The sequence below is a fragment of the Mycteria americana genome, chromosome 3, assembly GCF_035582795.1.
Source record: "Mycteria americana isolate JAX WOST 10 ecotype Jacksonville Zoo and Gardens chromosome 3, USCA_MyAme_1.0, whole genome shotgun sequence".
In the NCBI taxonomy this organism is placed as follows: domain Eukaryota; kingdom Metazoa; phylum Chordata; class Aves; order Ciconiiformes; family Ciconiidae; genus Mycteria; species Mycteria americana.
Window position 1 is genome coordinate 103,747,549 of NC_134367.1, and position 25,906 is coordinate 103,773,454.

The window sequence follows — 25,906 nt, forward strand, 5'->3', positions numbered from 1 at the left end:
AGATTGTTTTGAGAAGATGGTGCTAAGAATTAAAAGGGCACATGTGTAAATATGCTGACCAAGGAGACAGCAAAGCACTGTAGGTCAGCAGAAAGAAGACAGACAGAAAAGAAACATAGCTACTTTGAAGGCGAGATGCTTCCACACTGTGTTGTATAAGATCTCTTTTTCTCTATATACATACACACATGTTGAACATCATTCAAAAGAGATTTTAGGAATGCAATATAATTCATTTGAATCCTATTAGTTAAAAAACACTTCTTGAAGGAATTAAAGTTGTGACATCACTAAAGAAAATAATTTTAAGAAGTTTATGCATATGTTTAAATGACCATTCAACTTACTTCCAGACCTGTCTAATTCCAGTTTCAGAGGATTTAAGTCAAAGATATACATATATTCACTATCAAATACAAAATCCTTAGCTAAATTAAGTCATTTCAGTCCTCAGATAAAATGAGTGCATATCCAAGGAAACAAGAATGGAAAGAAAGGTAAGTCTAAGATGCCATGAATACCCACGACGAGCGCAACTTCAGGGAATCACTTACGAAACACACTTAAATGACCTTAGCAGGAGATTACACTCTAAACTCCAGAGGAAGGCAGAATTTGACAGGGGAAATTCCTTCCCTACCCCTTGTTGAGTTCCACATTGCCTTGAGCAAGAGATCAGCCAGGAATCTAGAAATGACACTTTCTGGTATGTCTGAGCACAGGTTCACAAGAATGTCACTAGTAAGTACTTCCCAGAGTAACTGGCTACCTCATTCACAGAGAAGTCAGGTTAAATTCTAGAGCCTAAGCACCAATTACTATTGGCTTAATGCAGAACTGCATGTATTATGAATACCTCCAGTTATCTTAATTTGATCATCTCCACCCTTCCCCAGCCCAAGAATTTATCAAAGCTAGATGAAAGCATATATTAATCATTAAGACTAGATAATGATGTAGCTGCCTGCATAAGCCTTTTTGTTGTTTGAACTCTTAGCAGCAGCCTCAAGACCAATGTCTAGCCACTGAATATTTTCTTTCTTTTGCCAGTAAGTGAAAAAGGTCTGAATTGTCTTCCATTATCAGTGTGCAGCTACGCATAGTGATCAAATTACTGCTTTGTTTATTGAGAAACACTAAGGAGATTTAACTTGGGTCCTTATCATTAGAAGTACTTTCTAGATTCTTTGTTGCACATCTTCAAGTACAGGCACCAGAAACAGAATGCAGAATTCAAGCAAGATAGCCTCCCTGCTACTATTAATAGTCAAGGATCACATTCACTGCCAATAGCTCCAACAGCAGCTTTCTGTACATTGCTGTAACTGTAACACCCTTCCACACTTCTCTTTGGGTATTTTGAGTGATTGATTTCTATGAAAATCTTGGTTCCTGTTTGCCAAGTGTATTTCAGTGTGCTAGGAATAAAAATACACAATGTTTGAAAACAAACAAAAACTCTCAAAGAATAACCTCACTATAAACCCCATATAACATAAAACGCTATGCTTATGTAAAAGGACAATTTAGTAACAGATCCAGGGTCTTTCCTGATCAGCACGCACAAATAACTAGCCTGCAAGTGAGCCAGCATGAGAAATCCTTCAGAATTTGGCTCCAAAAATGATACAAGTTCCTGGAGTTCTAGAGGCCTCTCAAATCAGGTGAACAAGCTTGTTTGGAAAAGGAACAAGTTTTTCAACTGCAGCAGAGTTAATCTTACTGGCTCACAGACAATTAACCCTCAGGCCAGGTCAGGGCTTTCCTTGGGTAAGTTTTTTTCTACTAGGCTTCTCATAAGTTTAGCTATGCACTATGAACATCATATGACTTATGAGAAAAAAGGTCTGCTCCCCAGTGTGGAAATCTTGTTTCATTTCTGAGTTGTTCTGGAATGCTGCCATCGCAGGTTTCCAGCAACATATTGGTCAATAACAGAGCAAGAAACACACATTCATTATGCAGGATAAAAAAAATTGTTTGACCTGTTGGTCTTTTTTTTTTGCATTACAATAAGGAGGGTTTTGTGGTTAAGACACCGATCTACAACTTTAAAGAAAAAACCCAACCAACCACAAACAGTTCAGATCTTCAATCTGACAGACTGCATGCACAACACTAGGTGAATCATCTCTTTCTGGACCATACAACTATATGTAGCTATAGGTAAATGTACGCACGCGTGCATACATAGCTGTATGTATACTCACACACAAAAAAGTGTAAGTATATAACCATAAAAGTGGGGACAGAAACCACCACTTTCCTCAGCCAGCTTGAAGGGTAGCAGTAGTTTGTCTCCTGCACAAAATAAAAATCAGATTTAAGAAGGATGCTGGTGAATTCTTCACCAATTTTGTGAGTCTATTTCCACCTTGCATCCCAGCTATCTTTTCTGCTTAGGATTATAGCCTGACCAAGATATTATGAAATCTACCATGATCGCTTTCACTTTCTTTTTTTTTTGTTAGTCTCAAGCCAAGAGGAAGAAAGTTGATTTCTTAAGCAACTATTACAGGAAAACACAGCAAAAAAAATTCTTCATCCAGCTATGCCAAAGAAACCTAGGCTTGTAACAATTCATTATCACATTCTCTGCATATAAAGCAACCAGAGTCTGCAAGCTCTAGTCAGCTTCTACAGTGAAATCAACTTGAAGAAATAACAGTATCTTAGGAATTTACTGAGAAAATAACTGAAAATTTCTGCTCCAATGAGAGGGATTAAACCATTTACAAACTTAAGACTGTAAGAAGTGCCATCCTTCCTCCTCCCCATTCAAGTGGGTCCTACTTTCCTGCAGAGTGATAAGCAGAGATAATTTATGAGGACCAGGTGAAGGACATGTTATGTGATCTGTTGCCTGGCAATCCAGACACAGCCAGCATTCAGCCTTTTACATCTCAAAGGAAGCATGAAAAGTATGTACAAAGCAGCATATTTCCAAAATTATTCTGAATCAATTTCTAGTATTGGCAAAATTCTCCTTAAAGTTACCCAGTAAAATTAATAATTAAGATTACTAAATTGGTCAAAGAGTACACAAGATTACAAAAGCTCTGGTATATAAAATTCCTTTTTTAAAAACTAAGCAGTTAAAATGAATGACAACTTGCAAGTTAACTTCCCTCTTAAAAGAGCAAACAAAAAAACCCAACAAAACCAAAGCCCTCCAAAATACAGATACATGAAGATTTAAAACCAACACAGTAATCTTTTCTATATCATCTAAGAAACAGCTATTGTTCCCACCTGTAAAATTCTGCCTCTTGTAAGACTCCCCAGACACCAACCACTCAAGCAGTCTCCTCCCTCTACAATGACTGGGTATGAGAAGTGAGCTGCAACTTTTTCTCTTTCAGATGCATGCATTAAATTGTAATAATTCACATACACCAGCCAAATACTGGATGTTGCTATTAAAATGTCAGAAAAACAAATCTCTGGATATTCCTGCTAATTCCTTCACATTAAAAAGATACAGACTTGGTATTACACTCAGTTCTGTATAATTAGCCAAAGTGTTTACTGATGTCCTATAAGCCTAACATTAGAGCCTATGTGCTTCAAAAAAAGACAGTACAGAAAGTACTAGTCAAAGAGCTCTTAGTGTCCTCTGCTATCAAAGTTTGTGGAGCCTGCTGCAACAGGTTTGTAAACAGAAGCGTAGAGATCAGGTAGAAGTTCTTATATTAAAAGCACAACTCCAAATTTGAACAGAGTTGCCTCTGCTGACTCAAGTTCAAATTTACCCCAGATAATTTAAAGAGCAATAAATTGGCATCTGAGACTTTCTAGGAGAAAGTTAAAATTGTAGGTCTTTCAGAAAAAGCGTCCAAGAAAAACTGTAATACCATTGACCAGGTCAGAGTCACTTCTGGGAATTAAAACCGTGAGTATGCTGTTCTTTGCTGTTGCTGCTGTGATGGCGGCTGTCCTTGCTGTTGCTGAAGACGAACCTGCTGGGAGTATGGATCCTCAAGAGATTTAACAAAAATAGTTGTTTTAGGCCCAGTTTTCCAGACAATACCATTTGAATCTATTACAGAGGACTCTACTGTGATGTTGTGGGTGCCAAGTATCACAAAGTTTAACAGAAACTGAGTGCTGAAGTAGTCGTTGTGTGGTTCCACCCTCTGCTCCATTTCATTGGTCATGTTGTCAATAGGAATCTGAGAACACATGGAAGGTTAAAATGCCATTTTATATAAGCCTGTTAAAATAAGTTTTCTGCTCTCCATTTGAAGGAGAGAAAAAAAGAGAAATTGAGGCTGTCCTCAATTTTCCTAAACCAATGCATGTGCATTTTGAGCCAGCTTGACATGCTTTTTCATCGATGAATGAGTTTTTATATCTATATACAGAAGCGAGGTAGCTAACAAGTCTTTTTCTCCCTGAGGTTCTAGTTTTCCACAGAGTAACACGAGTCAGACAAACGTTACACAATTCCTAGTCCTGTTGTTCTTTTAGAAGGAACTGACTTTTTTTCCTTTTCCCCTCAACCCCCCCCCCCCCAAAAAACAAACAAAAACCCAACCCCAAACCCCACCAAAACAGGCCTTTCACTAAATGTCAGATGTTAGCAGAACCTGAACTTCAGGCATGCCATCTTTGATAAAACTGTTGACTTGAATTTAATATGTATCTCCTCAGGTGCTACTTAATTTGGACAGCCTGTCCTCCCAATTTCCATAAACAACAACCACCAACAAAAACAACCTTAAAATGAGTATAAAGAAGTTCTAGAGACTGTGTGTAGACAATAATCTATTCCTGCCTTTTTTCCCTTGTGGATTTTCATATGATACATACCTACGTTGAATTTTCCTGATCTCAAGCATATTCTTAATGACTTGTTCTGAACATCACAAAGCATCTTTTGTTTGGAAGAAAAGCTGTTACTAAAAAGGTATTAGCATACAGCAGACTTAAAAATCCCAGATCCCTTCCATGCACTATGCCTGGCTCTGGCCAGTGCTTGAATGTCAACTGTCAAGAGCGAGAGGACTACAGAACCCCCCTATTCATTTCAACCTGAAAATTCTGCCAACCAGAGCCAAACAAGAGAGCAGGAAAATACAGCAAGAAAGTTTAAGACTCCTCCTAGCTCTATTCTATCCATACCTTATAGTCTGGTCCAGATTTGCTCTGCAGCACTGAAGAGACATTTAGACACACAGATTGGATTTTACGGAAGAGGCCTGGTTTAGATCCATGCTGAACCACTCCTTCCACCTTTAGGGCCAATTGCTGATTGTTCTGTACTGCAATAGGTTCTGCTGGGTTCCTCGGAGATGGGGATAGAGCAAGCTGAAACACAAGAGAACAGACTAAAATGTAATTTTATGCCTCCAGAAAAGCAAACACAGTTCAAAGATGAAACAGAACACCTTCTTATAAAAAAGTTTCCAATGAGGGGTTTAGTAGGGAAACTAGCAAATGGAAACAAAGAACTTACATCTGAGACTCATTACTATAATAATTAATACAAATCATCAGCAATACCAGATGTGGTCTTTATATCAGTTTCATTAATTGCACTTCAATAGAAGTGGAAAAAATCTTCTACAAAATAGCCACAGGTAAGTATATTAAGCTGAACAAAGAAGTAAAATGCAATAAGAGTAAATATTAAAAGCCTTAAGGCTTTCACTTTTCCCAGAAAAAGGGAGCACTCGATTAAAAAAATAATAAAATAATACACCCCCCCGAAGGTTACATATAGCCATTCTTACTCAGTCAGCTGATAAATATTACAATTTTCTTCCAAGATAGTAAACGTTGCTTTTTAAAGCAAAAGGAAAAACAATACAAATTTATAAAAGTTGTCTTCCCAGGACTAGAACATTATTTAGCTTTGCAGACTCAGAATCAACAAAAATTCCAGTTAGATTTTATTTTTAAGGCTTTGCAATCAAAGAACTGAATCCTTTTTGCGTAAGTCACAGCCTAGTGGTTCTTAATGATCATATGTACATATTCAAGTTGTTCCTAACAGATAAACCCAGATGCTATTTGCAGTTAAGTATCTTCACTAAAAATGCTGAAGCTTTGTGCCTTCAGTAAGGCTTTTCTCATGAAGTAAAGACTCTATAAAGAGAAATTTTAGGCCACATTTGAGCAGTACTTACCTTAATGCTTGTAGACTGCAGCTTTTGAAAAAAGTACCTTTGAAATGAGAGGGGTACCTTCAACAACGCAATGACAGCATTGCACAGACAAGCTGTATGCTGTAAGACATGGAGCCAAAACAAATGAGAAAAAAAGATATCTTTCATAGCACAGGAAAAAGACATGCACTTGAGGTACTGAAACTGCAGTAATTTCCACTAGAAGTCCAGAAATATATTGAAAAAGTCATTGGATAACAGCCACTACGATGACAGTGACTACATTCAGCCTCTCTGTTTATGTTCTGCCCTTATGAAGAAGGTATTCTGCTCTAGAAAGAACAAGGAGGCCAAGAAGAAGAAAAATCCAAATCATTTCAGTCCTAGTGTTAGAGTCAGCAGAGCAGGATCTGCTTGAAACACTCATACACAAAACCCTCACACAAAAACTCTCAAACAAACAATAATTCCCCTCCAAGCAAACAAGACTTGCATCTACCACAACTTTATGTGGTGCAATAATTAAGTTTTAAGCCTCTTATCTAGGCTTCCTTTCCCCACTGCAGTATGCCATTCTTCTGTCTCAGATGAGCAAGGGCAGCACTACTGAAGTCACCAAGCTGCATTGGTATGGAGCCAGTGACAACTAAGTTTACCGGGTTACCTTTGCTATGTTTTACACAACTCATTCTTCTGTGCAATTTGGAATTGGTAAGGACTGTTGAATTTAGAAACAAGGCAAACAGATGCCAGCCATGACAAATGAACTACTTTGTTCCCATCAACATGCACTTCACGTTTATGACGTTCACTAACAGTAAAAGACGAAACCATACTAGCCCTGTAAAGGAGTACGTTATCAGCTCACTGTTTGCATTCAGCACACTTTACATTGTGTTCTCTGATGACCTGCATCGATAAGAGAAACACTATACTCACAAAACACCAGTATTAACTGCCAGCAGCTCAGCGACCTAAGAAAGACTAGTGCTGGACCCTCCAGCACTGTGTGTGGTAGGGGAAGAATTTCTTTATGACAACAGCATGAACAAAGAGAATGCCCTTCAGTATTTGAATGCAAGTGTGGCAAGTGATCTGACAGAGACTTGACACTACTTTTAGAGATCTTAACATCTGCTATATTCTTAGTATCAGAATTTTTAAAACATTATTTTTAATCAGACCAGTAAGGTTACAGATGTCTTAGCAAAATCTTTTTTGAAGTATTTTTGAAGTAGTGAGTCTCTGTAGAGACCATTTGTGCCAGTAAGAGTTTATGTTAATTAACTGAGTGTGCTCTTCAGTTTCTTGACCTCCATAGATATATGGATTTGCAGAGTTTTTGCAAGCTTTGTCTACAGAATATGCATTTAAAACTGTTACTTGCCAAGTAAGACACAGGAGCATACTTCCTGTTGAGGGATTCCACTTCTTCCAGTACATGATTAAATACAGACATCATTCTTCTTTCATATTCACTCTCAACATGTGCTGTTCCATTCGCGCTATATTCCTGAAAACTAAAAAATAAAACATTTCATAGTGTCTAACATACTTTCCTCATTGTAGTCTGGGAGTCTCACTCCCAAACAGGCCCAACAAGACCATCCTCTGTTACAACTTGAAATCCATTAATAACTGTGTCTTTCAAACTGTTTCCTCTGTTTCTTTATTATTTTTCCACTATAAGACTTGCCCTTTATATTTAAATCCTTTAACTACAGCTTATCCATCACTTTCTGTCCCCACCCTCTCTCACTTGAAGCAGCTACAGGTCTAACAAACTCAGCATGCTTAATTCCGCTAGCCTTTATTTAAGCCTGCAGTGTTTAATTCCCCTGGCTTTTATTAAAGCCTGCAGTGTTTATAATGTTTTTAAAAGTCTCATAACTCAAGGAAAAGCAAGAATGCCAGTCAGAGTTAATACTAAATCTGGAAGTTTATAATCTCATGCTTTGGATACAATTCCATCTGCTAGACACCTAATGTTTTGTAGTCCACAACTTCATACTTTTTACAAGTATGATTAATACATCTTCTAAGCAATGCTTAATTCATGAGTACGACAGTCACTTAGGATGTTCACTTTTATTTCCAGTTATAAAAATCACACATTTAAGATGTTTATCCACATTATCTTCCATTTAATCTCAGCCTGGGAGTTTTAAAGAGTGATTCAATTCATAGGTAGTTCATTGTGATGTTCTAGTGGGTCTAAGTTCACCGCTAAAAAAGAACCAGAGGTGATGGATTTACATTAGAAGTTTTAAACTAATTTAGTGCATATATTTTCAGGACTCTGAAGGAAACTAATGTGCGCTTACGAGCGCAAACAGTAGGTATTGGAGCTAACAGAATGACACAAGTTAAAATAGGGGGCTAAAGAAGAGATTAAAAGTTGTTTTTTATTTTAATGCAAGTCTATATTTAAGACCAGTCCAGTATAGTGCTCTCAAGAGCACAATCAGTATAAAGTGCAGAACCCAAAACACAGTCCCTAGCCTGCCAGGTATAGCACAGCAGCAACAGGTCCTCAAGCCTGCTCATAGTAGAATTACAAGGGTCTACTGAGAAACTTTCTGAACATTCTTTGAATTCCTAGGCGTAAAGCCCCAAGGATTTAGAATTGAACAGCAAAGGAGTAGAAAGTTAACTATCAAACCTACCTTGCAGATTCTGGATCCAAAATCAGGGCTTCTATCGCGTGTGAAATCAACAGACAGCTCTGCTGTTGTCTGGTATTAATACTAAGGAGTTAAAAGACTTACAAAGTTGCCACCTAAAACAAGAAATGCAGTATATTTACTGGCACTTTTCCTTTCCTTTTCCACTTTCTCTAGCTTTTGTGAAGTAATCCTACAGTCATTACTCCTTTAGTAAACATAGAGCAAGAACTAGGAAAATCCCAAGTTTTATGTTGCTGTAATTTTTGTGTCATAAATTGTAATGTTATGTAGTAATTTCAAACAATAGTTATGGCAATGTTTATTTCCAAATAGGTTTTAAGCAATTGGTACCTAATTTTTATGTTACTAACCGCTTCAGAATGACTTTGTGCCAGTCTTCATAGGAGGGGATTGTTAAGCTTCATGCTGTCCACATGAGAAGTCGACAAATTCTCAGACTTTTAAAAGGATACAGTTCTACATTCCTTAGAGTTGCTGAGTCTGCATCAAAAGATGACTGATACAGATCTCCATACCGTGTAGCCAGGTTTCGGAATTCCTCCATTGAGTGTTTCATCTAGAGAGACAAAGTTACTACTCAAAAAATCAAATCAAAACAAACCCCCACACATCCAGAAAACCACTACACTGTAACATACAACGCTGAAGGAGTAAGACAACATACTCTGGCAAAACATACAAAGTTCTTGCTTCTTCACACAGATAAAAATCACTAAAGTGACAGACTATTATCCACACATTAAACAGATTTTTCCTGTACCAACACACCCTCCTTGGGTTAAAAATAAAGTAAAACAAAAAACGTCCACCAACAACCTCTCCCATCCCCTACTGGTAAATCAAACTGTTGTCTTTCAAAGACTACCCACTAATTCCTTCTTACAGCCTACATGCATTTTAGAAGACAACTGTCTTGGTGTTCTGGACGATATCAAGTCAGTTACCAACACTCACCAAAAGGAGTTGCAGTATCATCCTAAAGTATATATTCTTCCTTAGTGTAATCGCAATATCTGAGGTGTTTGCAAAACAAGGTGTGAAAGGTCTTGCTGCAAGTTTGACTGTGTATTGAGTGGCTTACTACATGCATATCCTTGGAAGCTGTGCGCATGAATGTATGAGAAAAACATATGTACATGCTCAACTTCAAAATATGGCCTGCTACAGGCAGATATTTTTATAGCTACAGGTGAAAACCAAGGCCCACTATTTAGCAAAACTCTTAATTACCACTTTTCATTTCTTTTGTCAGATATGTTTGCTGAGAAGCAAAATTCATACCAGAGTCATAAACGTAACTGCACAAGAGTGGAACAAGAACACATGCCTGGTTAGAGATGCGTCCACACCTTTGGAGATCATTTCCTGATGTCATAGCAATTGTTGTGGCAATAGCTGGTGGTGGACTTGTTTTCAAGCTGTTGCAGGTACAAATAAGTTGAGAAAAAGCTTGCAGAAGGTCAATCCTTAGTTTCACAAATCCACACTGAAAGCTCAGAGGATTAAGTGGCGTACTAGCAGCCTGAAACACAGTAATAGGAATGTTGGCAATCTAGGTCAAAAGCAAACATGACAAATTAACTTTGCAATGTCACTGAACTGTCTCATCAGACAACTGAACCCTTCAGTTCAATTCTAAAAGCTGCTTTTTTAAAAACTACATTTAAGAGATTTGCTCAATTTAAATCACACTGAATACGAAGGACACAAGTTAGGTAATTACTAAGCCGTATTTCAAGCAACAAATGGGACTTAAGCTGTTACAATGCTATTAGGGCACCTATTTTCTCTTTTTCCAAGGCCAAGCCATTAGGCTTCAAATGACATTAGTCCAGACAGTCCTTACCATAACAAAGACCACGCTGAATTGGAAGGCAAACAAACACAAAGGACTGAAAAAGAAATTCTCTACATCAGCCAAAAGAGAAAGAATTGGCTAAAGTTACCTGCAGGAAGAGGAAGGGGTGATAACCTTTGATTTTTTTGGAAATGTGAAATGGACAGGAACATTACAAAGGCACTTAACCTTGCATTTGATGAAGGCAGAGACACAGTTCAGTGGCAACTAAGAACAGCAAATAACAAAACTCCAGGAGGGTAGACATGTTGCTATTATTTAGAAAATATGGTTCTGTGAAACTTTGCTCTCTAAGAGCTTACCTGAGTTGTAGAAGCATTTGTGACAGCTTAGGAGACCCAGGAGGGGGTAAATTGCAGCACACAAGATTTGATACTGGTTAAGCCAAAAATCCACTACTTATTTTTCTTATACTGTTGGATTTTCAGAAGAGCACACTTTTTTCTTGGGGGGGGGGGGGGCTATCTGCAAAACAAAGCACTGGGACCTTCTCTGACTCAGAGAATGGATGCCTGTTAAACTCATGCATGTCTTCCCTAGTGCTTCTTATTCCTCAACAGAAAAGGTCACTTCTGGAAGCAAGAAGTTATAACCCATCCCAAAACCTTATTAAGAACCATTTCTTTGCTGGCAGGAAAGCAGCAAACTAGTTTCTCACAAAACATCATGTCGTCTGAGAACTGGCCCACTATTGACTAAAGTGAGGAAACATCAGCCAACTGCAACCACTTTAAACTATTGAGCTAGATTTCAACTGAAGAAATAAGACTATTTCATCACTTGAGCCATTCAGCCCGTCTTAGCTACCACTTTGCTTTCACTTCTCCAAAGGCATAAAAAAAAAATCCCCTTGGAATGGAAATTGTTCAGTTTATTCTGCAAGGGTGGTTTCAGAAAACCCTCTGTGGAAGAGATCTCTCTGCACTGTAATTGCTCTAGAGACTACATGCTTTTATAGAGAGTAAAGTACCAGTACTTACATCAGAAAAATCCAGACATTTTTAGTAGCACAAATTGGACTCAATTCTTGTAAATGGAAATACAAGCTTGTCTCATTAATACTGCAATTTACCTTATCTGCTACCCATATAGCCATGGGCAATAAATGAGTTACAATTCTTTTTTGAAAGTTACAGGAAGAGTTCTTTGGCTCAGCCAAGTTCTTCAAACACCACCACTTGTTATCAACATACGTGGAGTTAGTGCTACTTAATCAATGATTATATTAGTGCTTTCTTCAAGTTCTAATCTTCTCTAGATTACCACCAGTGCAAAATAAGCACAATGCTTCCAATGAGATGTATGTTCTGTGCCAGAAAGAGCAGGCCCTATTCAAAACCTTTGCTAACTATACAAGCACGTACACAGCGAGACAGATGGGGACTGTGGCTGATATGCTCTATGATAAGTCCTTGCCCTCCCCGCTCCCCCCCACTCCCATCCATAAAGTAATGGGACTTTTTTCCTCAAGTGGACTAACTCACATGAAAAAAAACATTTTGCATACAGCAATGCAAGACAGACAGTTGCATGTATATCAAGAAGGAATTGAGAAATCTTCTGACAAGATCAGACACCGTCTGAATATTTCATCATTGCTAAACTGGGCTGACTGAACATCTGCAACAGATTTACTGGCACAGTGTCTTCCAGCTACAAAGTGGACAGCTACGCAGGGTTCATCATATGCACTAATGGTCTGCAATACCAACAGTGCTGAGTCATGCTCTACATTGAAACAGCGGCAACAGTAAAGCTGAAGTCAGAGGGAAGAGACAGCAAAAGTCTTCAGCAGTAAGACTATCGTACACTTTATGGCACTTGGCTCCCCTTTGAGATGTTGAGTTCTGTAGGTGTAAGCAGTGAGTGGCTCCTTTTACAGCTGATACGCTCAAGCATGGTTAGGATTTGTTCAGAGCGAAGCAACAAGTCAGCAACAGCCAGCAATAAAACCCAACTTCCTCTTCTCTAGCCCTCTGAAACCTGTACTTACTCCTCTAGACCACAATAACCCACACGGAAGTGCTTTTCTGGGTGCAATACCTATATGCAACATGCAGGAAGTGAAGTCAGCAGAGATGAGGACAGGAATCCTTCAACAGAAAAAACAACCAAACTCTAGGGAAAGGCTAATTAAATTACTGAAACACAGAATGACCTATTTAAGCAAGTTATTTTCCTGCCTGTATTAAATATGAACATCTGATTAGATGAGGTCCCCCCCTCAATGTCTTATAAATGTTAGAGAAATCTTGAAATGTTGAATTAAAAGCCTTATTCACTCAGCCAACAAGTTAAATACTTCAGGAACGATGGAGCTCTCTTTGAGGACAAAGGTGTAAAATTTACATCCTTCCTGCTTATTCAGGGACAGTTTATTAATAAACAGTAATATCTGAGCTTCATTAAACACTAAAAAAAAAAGCAGCCTCATTCAGAAGACATACAGAAAACTGTATGTCTTATGGAAACTAAAATATGAAAGTATTGCATGAAGCTGGATTGTCTTTGACTAAGAAGCAACTTCACAGTAAGAACTGAAGGTCCATATTCATTAATGGTCTTTTTGTTTACATTCACAGACATCACACACATAGCTTCTTGCTATTTGTACCACTTCAGAGAAGTGGAAAGTATTTGCATAAAAGCAGGTACCATCTGAATTCTGCTGATTTGATGATATTGAATTGTCCTCCCTCCTCTTACTAAATTGGTATTGTCTTGTTGTTAGGGTTCCACAGAATCACATTGTCAAATACAAGGCAACATGAACTCAGAAGAAGGGAGGAAGACAATTAAATCCTTCTTCTCCATATCTTGAGAAGACAGCAAACAATTTAGACAAATGCCTGGGCTTGACTATCACAATAGTGTTTATTCATCCACAACAAGGAGTGGAAAATTTGAAGTACTGTACCTTTAAGAGATCTGTCACATATCATATGATTTGATCAAGACAGGAAGTGGAAGGGGGAGAAGAAAAGAAAAAAAGAGAAATCTAGCTAATCACACTACAGGACCTTCTCTCTGAAGATGCAGTGTGTTACAGCTGGCTCTTCCCTGCAGTCCTCTCAAAAACAGAGTCTGGCAGATGTCAGACATCTTTAAAAACTTTTCAGAGGTTTAAGAACAGAAACCAAACAGACCTGCCGCAGTATACAGAAACATCATCACTAAAAGTAGAAGATTTGTCCTAACCGTCAGTGATGCTATTCCTTTGTGATAGGATTTTAAAGCTTCAGCAATGCAAGAAAGCGCTGAGCTATAGTTGTCCTCCTGCAAACCTGTCAGACACTGTTCTGCATGGGAGAACTCCTTCAAGCTGTTCAGCCAGAAGTAGAAGTGTTCCGAAGCCACCTGGGTCAGCAGGCTTTGATACAGTTCTCTGGCCATGTCATGGTTGCCCTGTAATGACAAGAAAGTTTCTAAGAGGGGACACGAAAGAAGGCTTTGGGTTTCTACAAAACAGATACAAATAAGAGTGCAGTAACATCTCCAGAACTACTCTTACTTTAAAAATAAAAATAGTGAAACTTCTTCCAATCATTTGATCATGACAATCCTACCAATAAATAAAAGCACAAATGCTTATTTTGTGGAAATATCAGCCTGTATAAGGTATAGGACTTATTTATACAAGATAATTTGACAAGATGAGAAACAAATATCAAAATTTACTTATTTTTTTACTGAAAACATATCTTTCATCCCCAAAGAAACACTGGGTTTAAAACTATCAAATGAGCCCAGAGCTAAAAATCAAGAATCCCGACTGATTTACCAAAACAGTGCTATGCTCTGTCCTCACCTCTGCAATATATACTTTACCTGTTTAAAATTACCCCAGCATCTCGTACTAGGGTTTCTACATAATTCTAACCCCAGCTGTGACTTTACTGAAGGGAAGAGGGAAACAGTATCTTTTTCTTCCTTTCTTCACATTGAAGAAAGAGAAGCAGACATCAGGATGGCCTATATCACCTTCTAAAGAACAGCTAGACAATGCAGATTATTATGCATGTGCTCGAGAAAGTATCAGGTCAGTACTTTTTTCCTTCTCAAATACTTCAAAAAGACAAGTGAAAAACCATCCTGATGGGATGATTGCCCTAAATGGCATAGATCTGAATCAGCACTCCAGGGAATTAAGAGGGAAAATTTTTTTTTTGCCCCCCCATTCATTTCCTCCTCCCAAGTCCTACTATTTTCCTTACTTTCTTTTTCCAGTTCGAAGAAATCACTAGCATCCTTCCAACCATGCCAAACCATTTTCCTCCAGGTATTTTCACTTACCATTCTGGAAGCCTGCCTGGCTATCCTGTAGGCTGTCCATCCATTAGAGGCATTCTCAAGCTGCTGTTTGATAACAGTTTTGATTTCTGAAGATAAAGCTTTCTGACTGGAAACAAATATCACTGTGGCAAGAGAAACCTAATGAAGAGTGGAGGGGTAAGGAAGAAGGTTATATTTCAGGAGCTAAACGAAACAAGAAAAAAAAAAAAGCCAGTTTGGTTTCCTAAACTACCAGAAATGATCTGCTTGATTTTGAACTCAAAACTACATAGAAGATTTTATATATATATATATATATATATATATATATATATATAAACATATATAAACTGAAGAACTTTTCTCAGTCATGTATCTTTTAAGTAGTTATGGCAACCCAAGTATTTCTTGTAGATGAAAGTCGCTTTCATTTAAAGAATCTTTACTGTGGCTTTTAACTGAGATATTTCAAATGCTCCAAATGAATTAGTGGGAAGCTTGTCCTTTCTTCCTTAAAATTAAAATTTATTTCCAAATAGATGTGATAAAGGCATTTTTATCTCTTACAGTATATTCAAAGTCATGTGTGTCAGAGTACCATACATAAACTGAGCTAGCTGCCATTTTGTTTTTCTATAAGCATTATTTCACAGGTACCCCAATAATTTCAATAGCTAGGTTTGTCTAAGCAGTGCCATCTGCTGGAGAAATCTAATGGAATACACTGCATAGTTCAGCTCCATCTATGAGATGCAATTTCAACATTGAACACCGACATATGTAGTCAAAAGTTAAAGCAAAACTAAAAATAAGGTTATAGACTGGACATAACATCAACTTGGACATAACAAATGGCTTAGCTGCCTTTTTAAATGAAATCCATCCACAGTAGTTTATACAGAGTTTATCCATCAAGGGCTATTCACCAGAATGAGGTCTTACCAAGAGTTCCTGTTTTTTATCTGTGGTAGATAGTCCAATTAATTTATAGAGGTCCATTAGGTCTCCTAGCATCCCATCTGCCAAGACAGGCAGCTGCATGGCAATAGCTGCTAAACAGTGGCACATGAGAATCCTAGCAGCATCCTGGGCACTGTGCAACTGGGTCAGCAGGGATTCAACTACTGACTGGCTCAGGTGAGGACGGCACTTGACCAGCTTCACCATACAAGTTAACGTGATCTGCAATTCACACAATCAACAGATACAATAAACACAATGTCTACTTAAAAATAAAAAAGCCAGACACTTATCTGCAAGTATGATTGCAGAAATATAGAAGATCTGGTATTTTCAGAACCATGTATTCTACAAAAGATGAGATTTTTATAAGAGCCCAAGCCTCTGTCCCTAGCTCACAGCACAAAAACCTATCACAAATTTAAGAAACTATAATCTTCTTTCTCATACTGCCAGCCTTTACAGGTAGCTAACTAGATAAAATCAATGGTAGCAGCTTATGAAGTGGGAAAATAAAAATAATAGTTTATAAGAGTCTTGTAATCATGTACATTGCATCCCCATCTCCAAAAAGCAGGTTCTCTCTAAGATTCATTTTGTCCTCCAGAGACACCTCCACCCCACATTCAAGTTCGTGTTTTATTACAGCTGTTCCTCTGAGAGGAATGCATTCCCCCCACTCCCCCCGCAACAGTCAACTTGCTCTAGAGCTGAGAGGAGTTCCACTATAGTTGTGCTCAGTTTCCCTACTGCTCTGAACTCTGATTATGGGCAAAACATAGAAAAATCTTTATTTCCTTCCAATATGTTATGCTTCCACCAGAAAGAACCTGGTGCACACCAGCCTTTCTGTTATACAAGCTATTACTATAACTTACAGCTGTGCTAGGGAAAGACAACAATACTGTCACCTTTAAGGTTGCCTGAGCTCCTGGACTGTCATCTTGACTACAAAGAACAAGAAGAGATTCTAAGCCAAAAACTGCATCTTGCTCCAAAGGCAGAAGATCTAAGAAAGAAAAACCAGAGTAAGTTAGTTCCCTGTTACGTTTTCTGACCATAACTGGTGTTGCAGTCGTGACAGATAAGTATCTTTCTAATACTTTTGCCTTACTTTATTTTGATTAGAAACAATCCTGCCATTCCAAGTCTCAGGTAACTATTCAGCAATCACACCAACTGTGACATTTGCAGAGTGTGCATAAATCTCTGGACTAAGACTTCTAGATGCCTTGTTATTCATTTGCAACAGACTTTGTGCTAAGAGTTTTCAAAGGTTGACAGACAATTCACTAGTCTTACAGTAAAGGTAAGACAAGCATTTATTTAGCATGAGTTCTACTGTGCCCATTAATTTTCTCTAAATTAGACAAAGATGGAATCTTCCCAACCATTCATAAAATCATACAGAATATTTTCTACTAGATTATAGTCCCTGTTCTCCCTAACCAGCATGAAGGATCACAGATTTACAGACAGGTTCACAGACAAGACCAGTTAATACATGTTAAGTGCATAAGCCTGACTGTAAACAGACACATTTCATTGTCCTTGCTTTCATTTACCTTTTTCCTGACAAGAGGCTGATATATTAGTCAGAATTCTCACACCATGAGCTGCAATACCACGGTTATTATGGTAACAGCACTCCTGTGCTAGTTTTACCAAATCAAATGATCTTGCCGTTGTAGCTGCTGTGCCTAAGTAAAGACAAGGCAAACAAGACATAAAACAGCATAGTCCATAATTACACCACAGATCTTTTCAAGTACATTTCTGCAAAACATCTATATTGACTTAGGATTAATTTTTTTCCATATGTTTAAAGGACAGGACGAAAACATTTCTCTCCCTCCGCACAGAAACAGAGGCGCTCCCTCCATTCCTGAACACTACATAAGTTAGACATACATCAGACCCATATTTGGGTCTGAAGGCTGATGTTTCAGGACTCAGACAAATATTGCCTTAAGAAATATTATATGTGATTAAAAAAAGCTGGTGAGCATATTAATAATTAAGACATGCCATGCCAGAACGACTGAAGAGGATGTACTATTTTTCTCCATCTCTGCAGCCCATGTAGTTGGGCTTATAATACTCATTAGGGCAGTCTGGCTTTCAAGAAGAAAAAAGAAAACAGTATGATCACCATTTTAAGAACAAGATACCTTGAATCACTTTAAAATGTCTACTCTCTTTCTCCCAAATATAGTCACAAGGCAGAAAGGTTCACCTGATACTGAAGCAGGTCATTCCCACAAGGGTGGCATCGCTTCACTATGCCAGGGTAACATGCCAGCCCATTCTCACACTATTAAGTCTCCATGCCACTCAAAAAGTATGCAAATCCATGGTTTCAAAGCACCTTAAGCAGAATGCAGGTCATCCGTTTGAGAGGCATTACATTTCTTCATTTTATGAAGAAAAGTTGAAGACCAAAGGTAAAAAACCCTTTCATATGGCATATTACCCACAAAATCCAGAACAAAATCTTAGAGCATGACTATTCATAGGTATACAGTATCCCATTTTAAGTTTACATACGATGAACACAGTCTGACTCTCAGCTAATGTTCTGAAGTTCAAAAATAGTTTAAGAATATGCTACAAAGTGTTTAGATGAAACTGATTATCAGTAGATAGCCAACCCATTAGAAATGCCAAAGATAGTAATCTAATCTAGTTTTCTTACCTGGCGCACTGCTGAAGTACTGTTTAATGGCAATGGTCCCCGATAACGTGGAAAGAACAGATAGCATGCCCAGTTTCAAGCTGTCATAAGGAGTGTGAAGAGCAGATTCACAGAGTGCCTAAAGATTAGCAGGAGAAAAGATACAGAGGGAAGGAAGTTCCATGAGCTATCTGTATTAAACATTTAGTTGCACTTGCCTGTGAACAGCTGAGAGTCAAGATTTTTCCACAGAAAATACTATGCTGAAATCAAAAGTCAGAAGTAGTTTCCTAAAGCATCTGCTTTAGTAGACTGAGGACATGGCTTGCAGAAAAGTCACAGTGTGTCTCATATGCTAGGAAACACCAATTATAGATCATATATTAATTAAAAATCAGTGGCAAAAATATTATCAGATCTCATGCATCAAATATTGCAAAAGATTAAGACAGTTCTCCAGTCTTAGAGGTATATGGATTATTTTGCCTTATAACAATCTGCAGAGTTTTATGTAAGTATACATCCCTGAAGAGCAAAGTTTCAAGTGTCATTTCCTTTACCAGCCCTGGTGTCCAACAGGATACAGTTTAAGTTTCTCGATAAACATTTTAAAGCGTATTTTATTTTTTAACTCATTTGTAGTAGAGCTCCTTTCACACTTTTGTGCCTTTTGCCAGATCTCCTCAGGCCTTATCACATCTAGATTGGAATAACTTTTAAGATTCACATTGTTCTCAGATTTATTATGCCAACACAGTCCACAATGTAGTCATTCACTGGTTTTGGAGGCTTTTTTAGTCAACATGAGAAAGCAATATGAGAGACAAATGGAAAACGTAAGTATATTCTGCCTCAGAGAGTGCCAAAGCTGAATTATAACATCCAGTAACTGAATAAAGAAAAACAACACCACAGAATTAGTTCCACAGAACAAATAAAAACCCCAAATAGTGTTCTTACCAGACATATGTATGTTCTTGTATGGTGAAAGGGTTAAATTCTAAATAAACTTGTAATTTGTACCAATGTAGTATTTTGCTAATCCACTGAATAGCATGGCATCAACAGACAGAAGATGATACAATGATTAGGGTTGAAAATGAGTCTTGATGTCTCCCAAGACACTGATGTTTTAGTCTAGTGCTATTAGATCACCACTCACAGAGCATATTTGAAACAGTAACTATGAAGAAAGCCAGGAACACAAAAGAATTAGAAGGATGGACTGCAGACTGCTTGTTACCTCCACAGTCAGTAGGAGGACTGCTCTAAGCATCAATAGGAACAGCTTCTAAAGCTGATGTCTGGAAGTCAGTGAAGTCTCCACAATTCAAAGACCAAGCCTCCTATCTGACCTACACAGACAGACCCAAAACACCCAAGAAGTTAACACTGCTGAAACTCTTGTTGGTAAAAAGGTACAAGAAGCAGGTTTTGCCATGAGAAAAGGAGGGTCTGTTCCAGTCCCTGTTGTATAAATATTACCAAGTCATTTAAACATATGGAAAAGATTTGCCCAACTCAAAATATTGACTATATATTTTAGAAGTCAGAAAAACTCTTATTACTACTGCATGCCATTCAGCATGCAGTAACAAGCTCCAGTCAATGAAGAATAAAGCAGTTCACTAAAATAAAAACCTCTGCACACTCCAAATAATTTTATCTAACAATTGGAGACAAAGCAAAACATGCTTTATTTCTTACGATTATTAATAAAAATCCACATAGTTTGTCCTCCCAGCTGCCTTATGCTCCAACAGCATATAGTGAGAGTAGCTTCCAAGAGTAGTAAAAACAAAGAAAAAGACCACCCAGAAAAGTAGAGCTATAAGCCTGTGCTATAAAGTTCTTGAAATATTTACTTTCCCATAGTCATTTCTACCAGAAAAAGGGAAAGACAAGGAGAAAAAAAAAAGTTCATATGCAACTGTGATTGGAAGAAAGAAGCAATACTATCTACAATATAACAACTGTTTCCCCAAATAACACAGATGCACTATAAACACCTTCTAGGGTCTCACTCATACAACAGGAGTCACAAGGATACTATGGAAAATGAGCCATTAATCCTAAGAAATTAAGTCAAAGTTACATTTGTCCTTTCAAGTATACCTTGCCGGATGACATGCTTTGACTAATCTCAGCAAGACTCCGTGTTACATGACAGCATTAATACATGCTCAGTATCGTAAGATTAACATAAGCATTCAGCTCTCATGTCTATTATCTTAGATGAGTTTTTCAGATAGAAAAGTTATTTCCTTACTGTAAAAAGGCCTACTACAAGACATATGCCTTTCCTCAGCTATACTACTTCAACTGTTCATTAATACATGGCTACTCTGCTTAGCAGAGTAACTTAACTTAAGGATATGGAGATGTATGTTTTTCCTTTCTTTACCTCCCAAATTGTTCTTCTGGAAAGAATTCTACAACTAATTGCAAAGTTTCATAATAAACTTTAGCTTAAAAATGTTTAAACCTGAATATTTTCTCTGCTCCATGTATGTGGTGTCTTGTTGGCCAACAACTTTAAATCTTGGATTGCAAGCCTCTTCACAGCCTTCCTGGGGTCACTCTTCAAGTATTGCAACAAAAGCTGGATCTGCAACAAAGTAAAGCCATTGTTTAAGAGAGATGCTACTAGAAGGAAGTATTTTCAAAAATACTTGTGAAGAAATTTTGAGCACACTCAGCCAAAACTAACTTGCCTTATCTGCGATTGCCTTATTGATTGCCTTCAATAAGGCAATGTGGCTGTGATGCCATGGCAAGCTAAAACGGTCTGACAGCCAATTTCTACCATCCTGCTCTCGTGGTTCATGCACCCTTATCTACATCACCCTGCATACCTGAGAAGCCTTGAGACCTGTTTCGTCAGTCACAGAAATACCATAAAACATCCTTCAGAAGCTCAGTAAACACTTTATACTGTCATGATTACGCTACTAGCAAGTACTCTGGGCATTTGATGCTAATTTGGGTGTCTGCATAATCTGTAGTTAACAGACAGCAACACAGACATACCTTATGTGTCTCATTAGTTGCCAAAAACAACCCCAAAAAACCAACCAAACAACCCCTACCCACCCCCTCTGAAGTATTTATCTCAAGTTAAGTGACACTTAACTGCATGTCCTTTGTTGTGTTCATTTCCTGCAAATTTACAGAGATGGAATAGCCAGCACATGAAAAAGCATGAACATGCTGGCCACAGTTTTGCTCTCCATCCCCACCCTGGCTACATCACTTTTAAGCAGCGTTGGCTGTTGTGTTGCAGAAATACTGCCTAAAGCACCATGCTTACCACCATTAAAAAAGCAGCACATCAAGTGTTCTAATGTTGTTTTAGTTGGCTTAGATTCAGTACTATCAAAAGCATCCTCTGAAATACAGAAATCAGCCATACCAAAAAGAAGTTTCAGACAGATCAATGCTATTAGTCTAACAGTAAGACACCAGCCTTCCATAGCCATACAGGATTGAAAGCAAGCAAATAACTTTCATGACTACTTTACAAGGATTAGTTAGATGAATCTCAAATGTCACTGTGTTTAGACCTGCTATATAAGTCATGTCCACAAAGCACATTATCAGAACATAAAAGCATTGTATTTTTCCATCACTGCTTTCCCACAACTTGGTTTATAGTCCTAAATTATAGCAACAGATTGAAATTCCTCAGAGTTCTTCAAGAAATAAATTTTTAAATGCACTCTATGCTATTTGAAATATTAATTTGCTTGCATGCAAGGAAGGCAAAAGGCACACCCATGACCCAAGACAATATACAGCAGTGAAAAGTGAAGCCTGGCTTCAGGTTCTACAGGTAAGATGAACTCTTTTAGGAAAAAGTCAAGGTGTTTGCTTTCCTAAATGCTGACTGATCCTAGCTGATTTCAAAGCCAGTTGATTTAAAGAAAGACAGGTTATAATCTGTAAAGAAGTGTCCCTGTGTTTGATGGGGTTATCTGGAAATGGGACCAGAGAGGGCAAAAAAGATGAAAGCAGCAGCAGTTTTCGGGGTATTCTTTCTCTATAGCTGTTGTGGTTTAGCCCCATTTGGCAATTAAGTACCACATAGCTGCTCGCTCACCCTCCCCCCCGGTGGGATTGGGGAGAGAATCGAAAGAGCAAAAGAAAACAAGTGGGTTGAGATAAGAACAGTTTAATAATTGGAAAAAAAATTGTAATGAGAAGGAAAACAACAAGAGAGCAAGAGAGGAACAAAACCCAGGAAAAAAAACAAGTGATACAACTGCTCACCACCTACTGACTGACACCCAGCCAGTCCCCGAGCAGTGATTGCTGCCTCCCAGTCAACTCCCCCCCAGTTTATATACTGAGCATGATACCATATGGTATGGAATAGCCCTTTGATCAGTTTGGATCAACTATCTTGGCTGTGCCCCCTCCCAGTTTCTTGTGCACCCGGCAGAGCATGGGAAGCTGAAAAGTCCTTGACTAGTGTAAGCACTACTTAGCAACAACTAAAACATCAGTTGTTATCAACATTATTCTCATACTAAAATCCAAAATACAGCACTATACCAGCCACTAGGAAGAAAATTAACTCTATCCCAGCCGAAACCAGGACAATAGCACATAGAAGCAACCACCCTAGCATATCCATCACAATTTGTTTTCAGCATCAGCTAGAATCTGAGGTTTTATAAATGTACTTTGTACTTTAAGTTGAAGGAATGAATTAGGAAGAATTACCTGTTTAGGAATGTCAACCAAAGAAGAAGCAGCAAGCAGAGTAAAGGTGTGCAGAGTAACAATGACCATCTTGGTAGAAGGATACGATGTTACCAGCTGCTGAAGGAGCTGCCGGGAGCTGGAGGCCAGGCTAGCATCATGATGCATGTGCTGTAGAATAGGGATCAACTTCAGTTTCAAGTCCACAGGTGTGGCTAAACCTGCAACAAGGAAGAGAGACATAGACAGAGTGTTAGTCCTTTGTACTGGCTTTTGGCAGTACTGAGGCACACAATATCTCTGCACTGCTACCACTGCTGAATGCAGATTGTGCAGACACTTGCATTAGCTTCAAATAACTCATCTAGTAGCTAGCAGCAAAACCACAGCAGTATCAAGCACTTTCATGGTTCTTTGAGAAGGTTGCTCCTTGCTTCACTGCAGGTAACACACATATTAACTCCTCTAAGCAAAACTGCAACAGTCTATGTAAGTTCATTCATCGTACTATAGATGAGGTTTTATTCTTTACCAAACAGGTGTTTTGAAAACTTGGATTTTAAGAGAACACAAGAGCCAGACATTAGATTATTGGTTACCTAATTTAAAAACTGGAATCATTTGAGGATAAGGGTAACAGTATTCTGATATCTGATATTTACATATGGATAATAAAGAATTCTCAGAGAATTTAAGAGCTTTTCCCCTTTATCATTCAATATACATATGTACCTTGAATCATCTCACTGATTTTATTACATATTCCTGCAGCAAAATCCCTGTAGAGAAAAGACAAAGTACCAGGTGAAATGAAAAAGAAATAAAATAAAAATCAACTGAACTACCAAATGTTGCATTTTAACAATAAAAACTTTTACAAAAGAGTGCTTGCCAAGACCTAAGTCATTTTAGAATCCCTGCACATGGGCATGATCAAATGATAAAATGGAATCTTTCAAAAATGTGTCAAACTGACTAAGCAGCACTACATTTAGTTGCCTAATACAACTTCTGTAAAATGAATCCTTGATTAAAGCTGCTATTCCACTTTGCATTCCCATATTTATGAGCTTTCCATTAGTATTTTAGGAAAAAAAAAAAAAGAAAAAGAATTTGTTAAACTTGTATTCAGATTACTTTACAATATTGTTATTGCACATAATTAAGTGTTTTGCTATAAATGACATGGCTAGCACTACAGAATAAAATATTAAGTTTTGTGAATGCCAGTGTTAATGGAGTTTCCATTCTCTGTAATACGAAAAAATGAAATAAATTACATCTTACTTTGATTGTGCAGAAAAGTTGGCAGCAGCAAATATAGCAGCTTCAACTTCCACATTATCATGGGAATCCAAACTTTGACGAATATTGTGATGTGCATTCTTCCTTTCTGGAATAATAGATGCCATGCTGCCCAACATCCTACAGAAATAAATCACAGCAAAATCAGGAAAAACAATGATCATGAAGGTATGCAAGATGAAACCAAACAGAAATCTAAAAGGACTGTTAAAAGACTCTTTTTCTATAAATGTGCTCTTTCATGCCTATTACAGAAACAAACAAACACTAAAAGTAGGCATATAATTAAAAGGTAACAAATTTTGTCATGTGGCTTATGTTAATTGTTTAATAAAAATTAACTATATTTTGGTACCTTTCAGCTTGAAAGGGGCACAGTGAGAAACTTATCAAGAATTCTTACAAAATTAAGAGTGCACTATGGCACTAGGAACATTGAGCATTAAGATGCTTTTATGTTGAAGTTAATATATTAATACAACAGATTTAATGCTAAAATGTACTGATGGCTATTTTCAGACACACATGAAGTACACATAGTGGGATTTAAAGTCAGAAACACGGTTGTCTAGGGGGATAAAAAAGAGCATTTAGAGAACTGTTTCCACCCTCCTCCCAATTAAGACTGCAGAAGTAAATAAGTGACAAATGTCTGAACAGTCATAAATGTTAACCACATGCTAAGAAAACAAAGTTTCTAGAAACTTTGTGTTACCATGATCAAGCAAGCAAATGTCTGACTTTCATAATTTGTTTCTAAGATCATTTGCTGATCTGAGATAAGCTTATTATTGGGAATAGTGTAATATTATTAGGAATAATGTAACTGCTAAAAAGGGAACAAATCAAAGTATCTACACTTCTGCCAAGAATATCTCAAAGATACTTTGCAGACATATTTAGCATAACCCAATTGAAAGAAGAATGAACACAGGATTTGCATTGATGGTAATTTTAGCAAGAGTTCTATGCAAATATTTACATACAGTTATCTAGCAATAAAATTCCTGCCCAGACACAAAGTTTTGCTTCAGCATTTCTTTCTTTCAGCATGTTTTTTTCTTACTGACACTACTTAAGGAGGACAAAAACCAATCAACTGAAGATTTTCATACTGCTGAACCAACAGCCATTTTAACCTTTCACTTGATGCATCCTGTGAATTGATTTGTAATTTAAGTATTTTTGCAAACTGAGCAGATTCCTGGGACTTCTAGCAGTATTGTCAAGATAGCCTGCAATACCAGTCAACAAGGGTAATCTTACGTTAGAATACTGAAGTGCAACTATGAGAAAACATATAGATATACTGTACTCACACATTTCTGAGACACTA

The 25,906-nt window shown here is 37.7% G+C and overlaps 1 protein-coding gene across 1 annotated transcript in view; it reads right to left on the minus strand.

Moving 5' to 3' along the window:
• Nucleotides 1-271: 271 nt before the first annotated feature.
• Nucleotides 272-25,906, minus strand: part of INTS7 (integrator complex subunit 7) — a 28,052-nt gene continuing 2,417 nt past the window's right edge. The window contains exons 4-20 of the mRNA XM_075496380.1: nucleotides 24,553-24,690; nucleotides 23,998-24,044; nucleotides 23,287-23,486; nucleotides 21,047-21,169; nucleotides 18,583-18,700; nucleotides 17,453-17,587; nucleotides 16,799-16,896; nucleotides 15,870-16,109; nucleotides 14,949-15,086; nucleotides 13,854-14,060; nucleotides 10,125-10,319; nucleotides 9,250-9,353; nucleotides 8,777-8,845; nucleotides 7,498-7,630; nucleotides 6,132-6,230; nucleotides 5,125-5,310; nucleotides 272-4,172 (exon numbers count right to left, since the gene is read on the minus strand). Coding sequence (XP_075352495.1) covers nucleotides 3,885-4,172; nucleotides 5,125-5,310; nucleotides 6,132-6,230; nucleotides 7,498-7,630; nucleotides 8,777-8,845; nucleotides 9,250-9,353; nucleotides 10,125-10,319; nucleotides 13,854-14,060; nucleotides 14,949-15,086; nucleotides 15,870-16,109; nucleotides 16,799-16,896; nucleotides 17,453-17,587; nucleotides 18,583-18,700; nucleotides 21,047-21,169; nucleotides 23,287-23,486; nucleotides 23,998-24,044; nucleotides 24,553-24,690 — 2,518 coding nt within the window. The 3' untranslated portion in view covers nucleotides 272-3,884. The remainder of the gene's footprint in view (nucleotides 4,173-5,124; nucleotides 5,311-6,131; nucleotides 6,231-7,497; nucleotides 7,631-8,776; nucleotides 8,846-9,249; nucleotides 9,354-10,124; nucleotides 10,320-13,853; nucleotides 14,061-14,948; nucleotides 15,087-15,869; nucleotides 16,110-16,798; nucleotides 16,897-17,452; nucleotides 17,588-18,582; nucleotides 18,701-21,046; nucleotides 21,170-23,286; nucleotides 23,487-23,997; nucleotides 24,045-24,552; nucleotides 24,691-25,906) is intronic.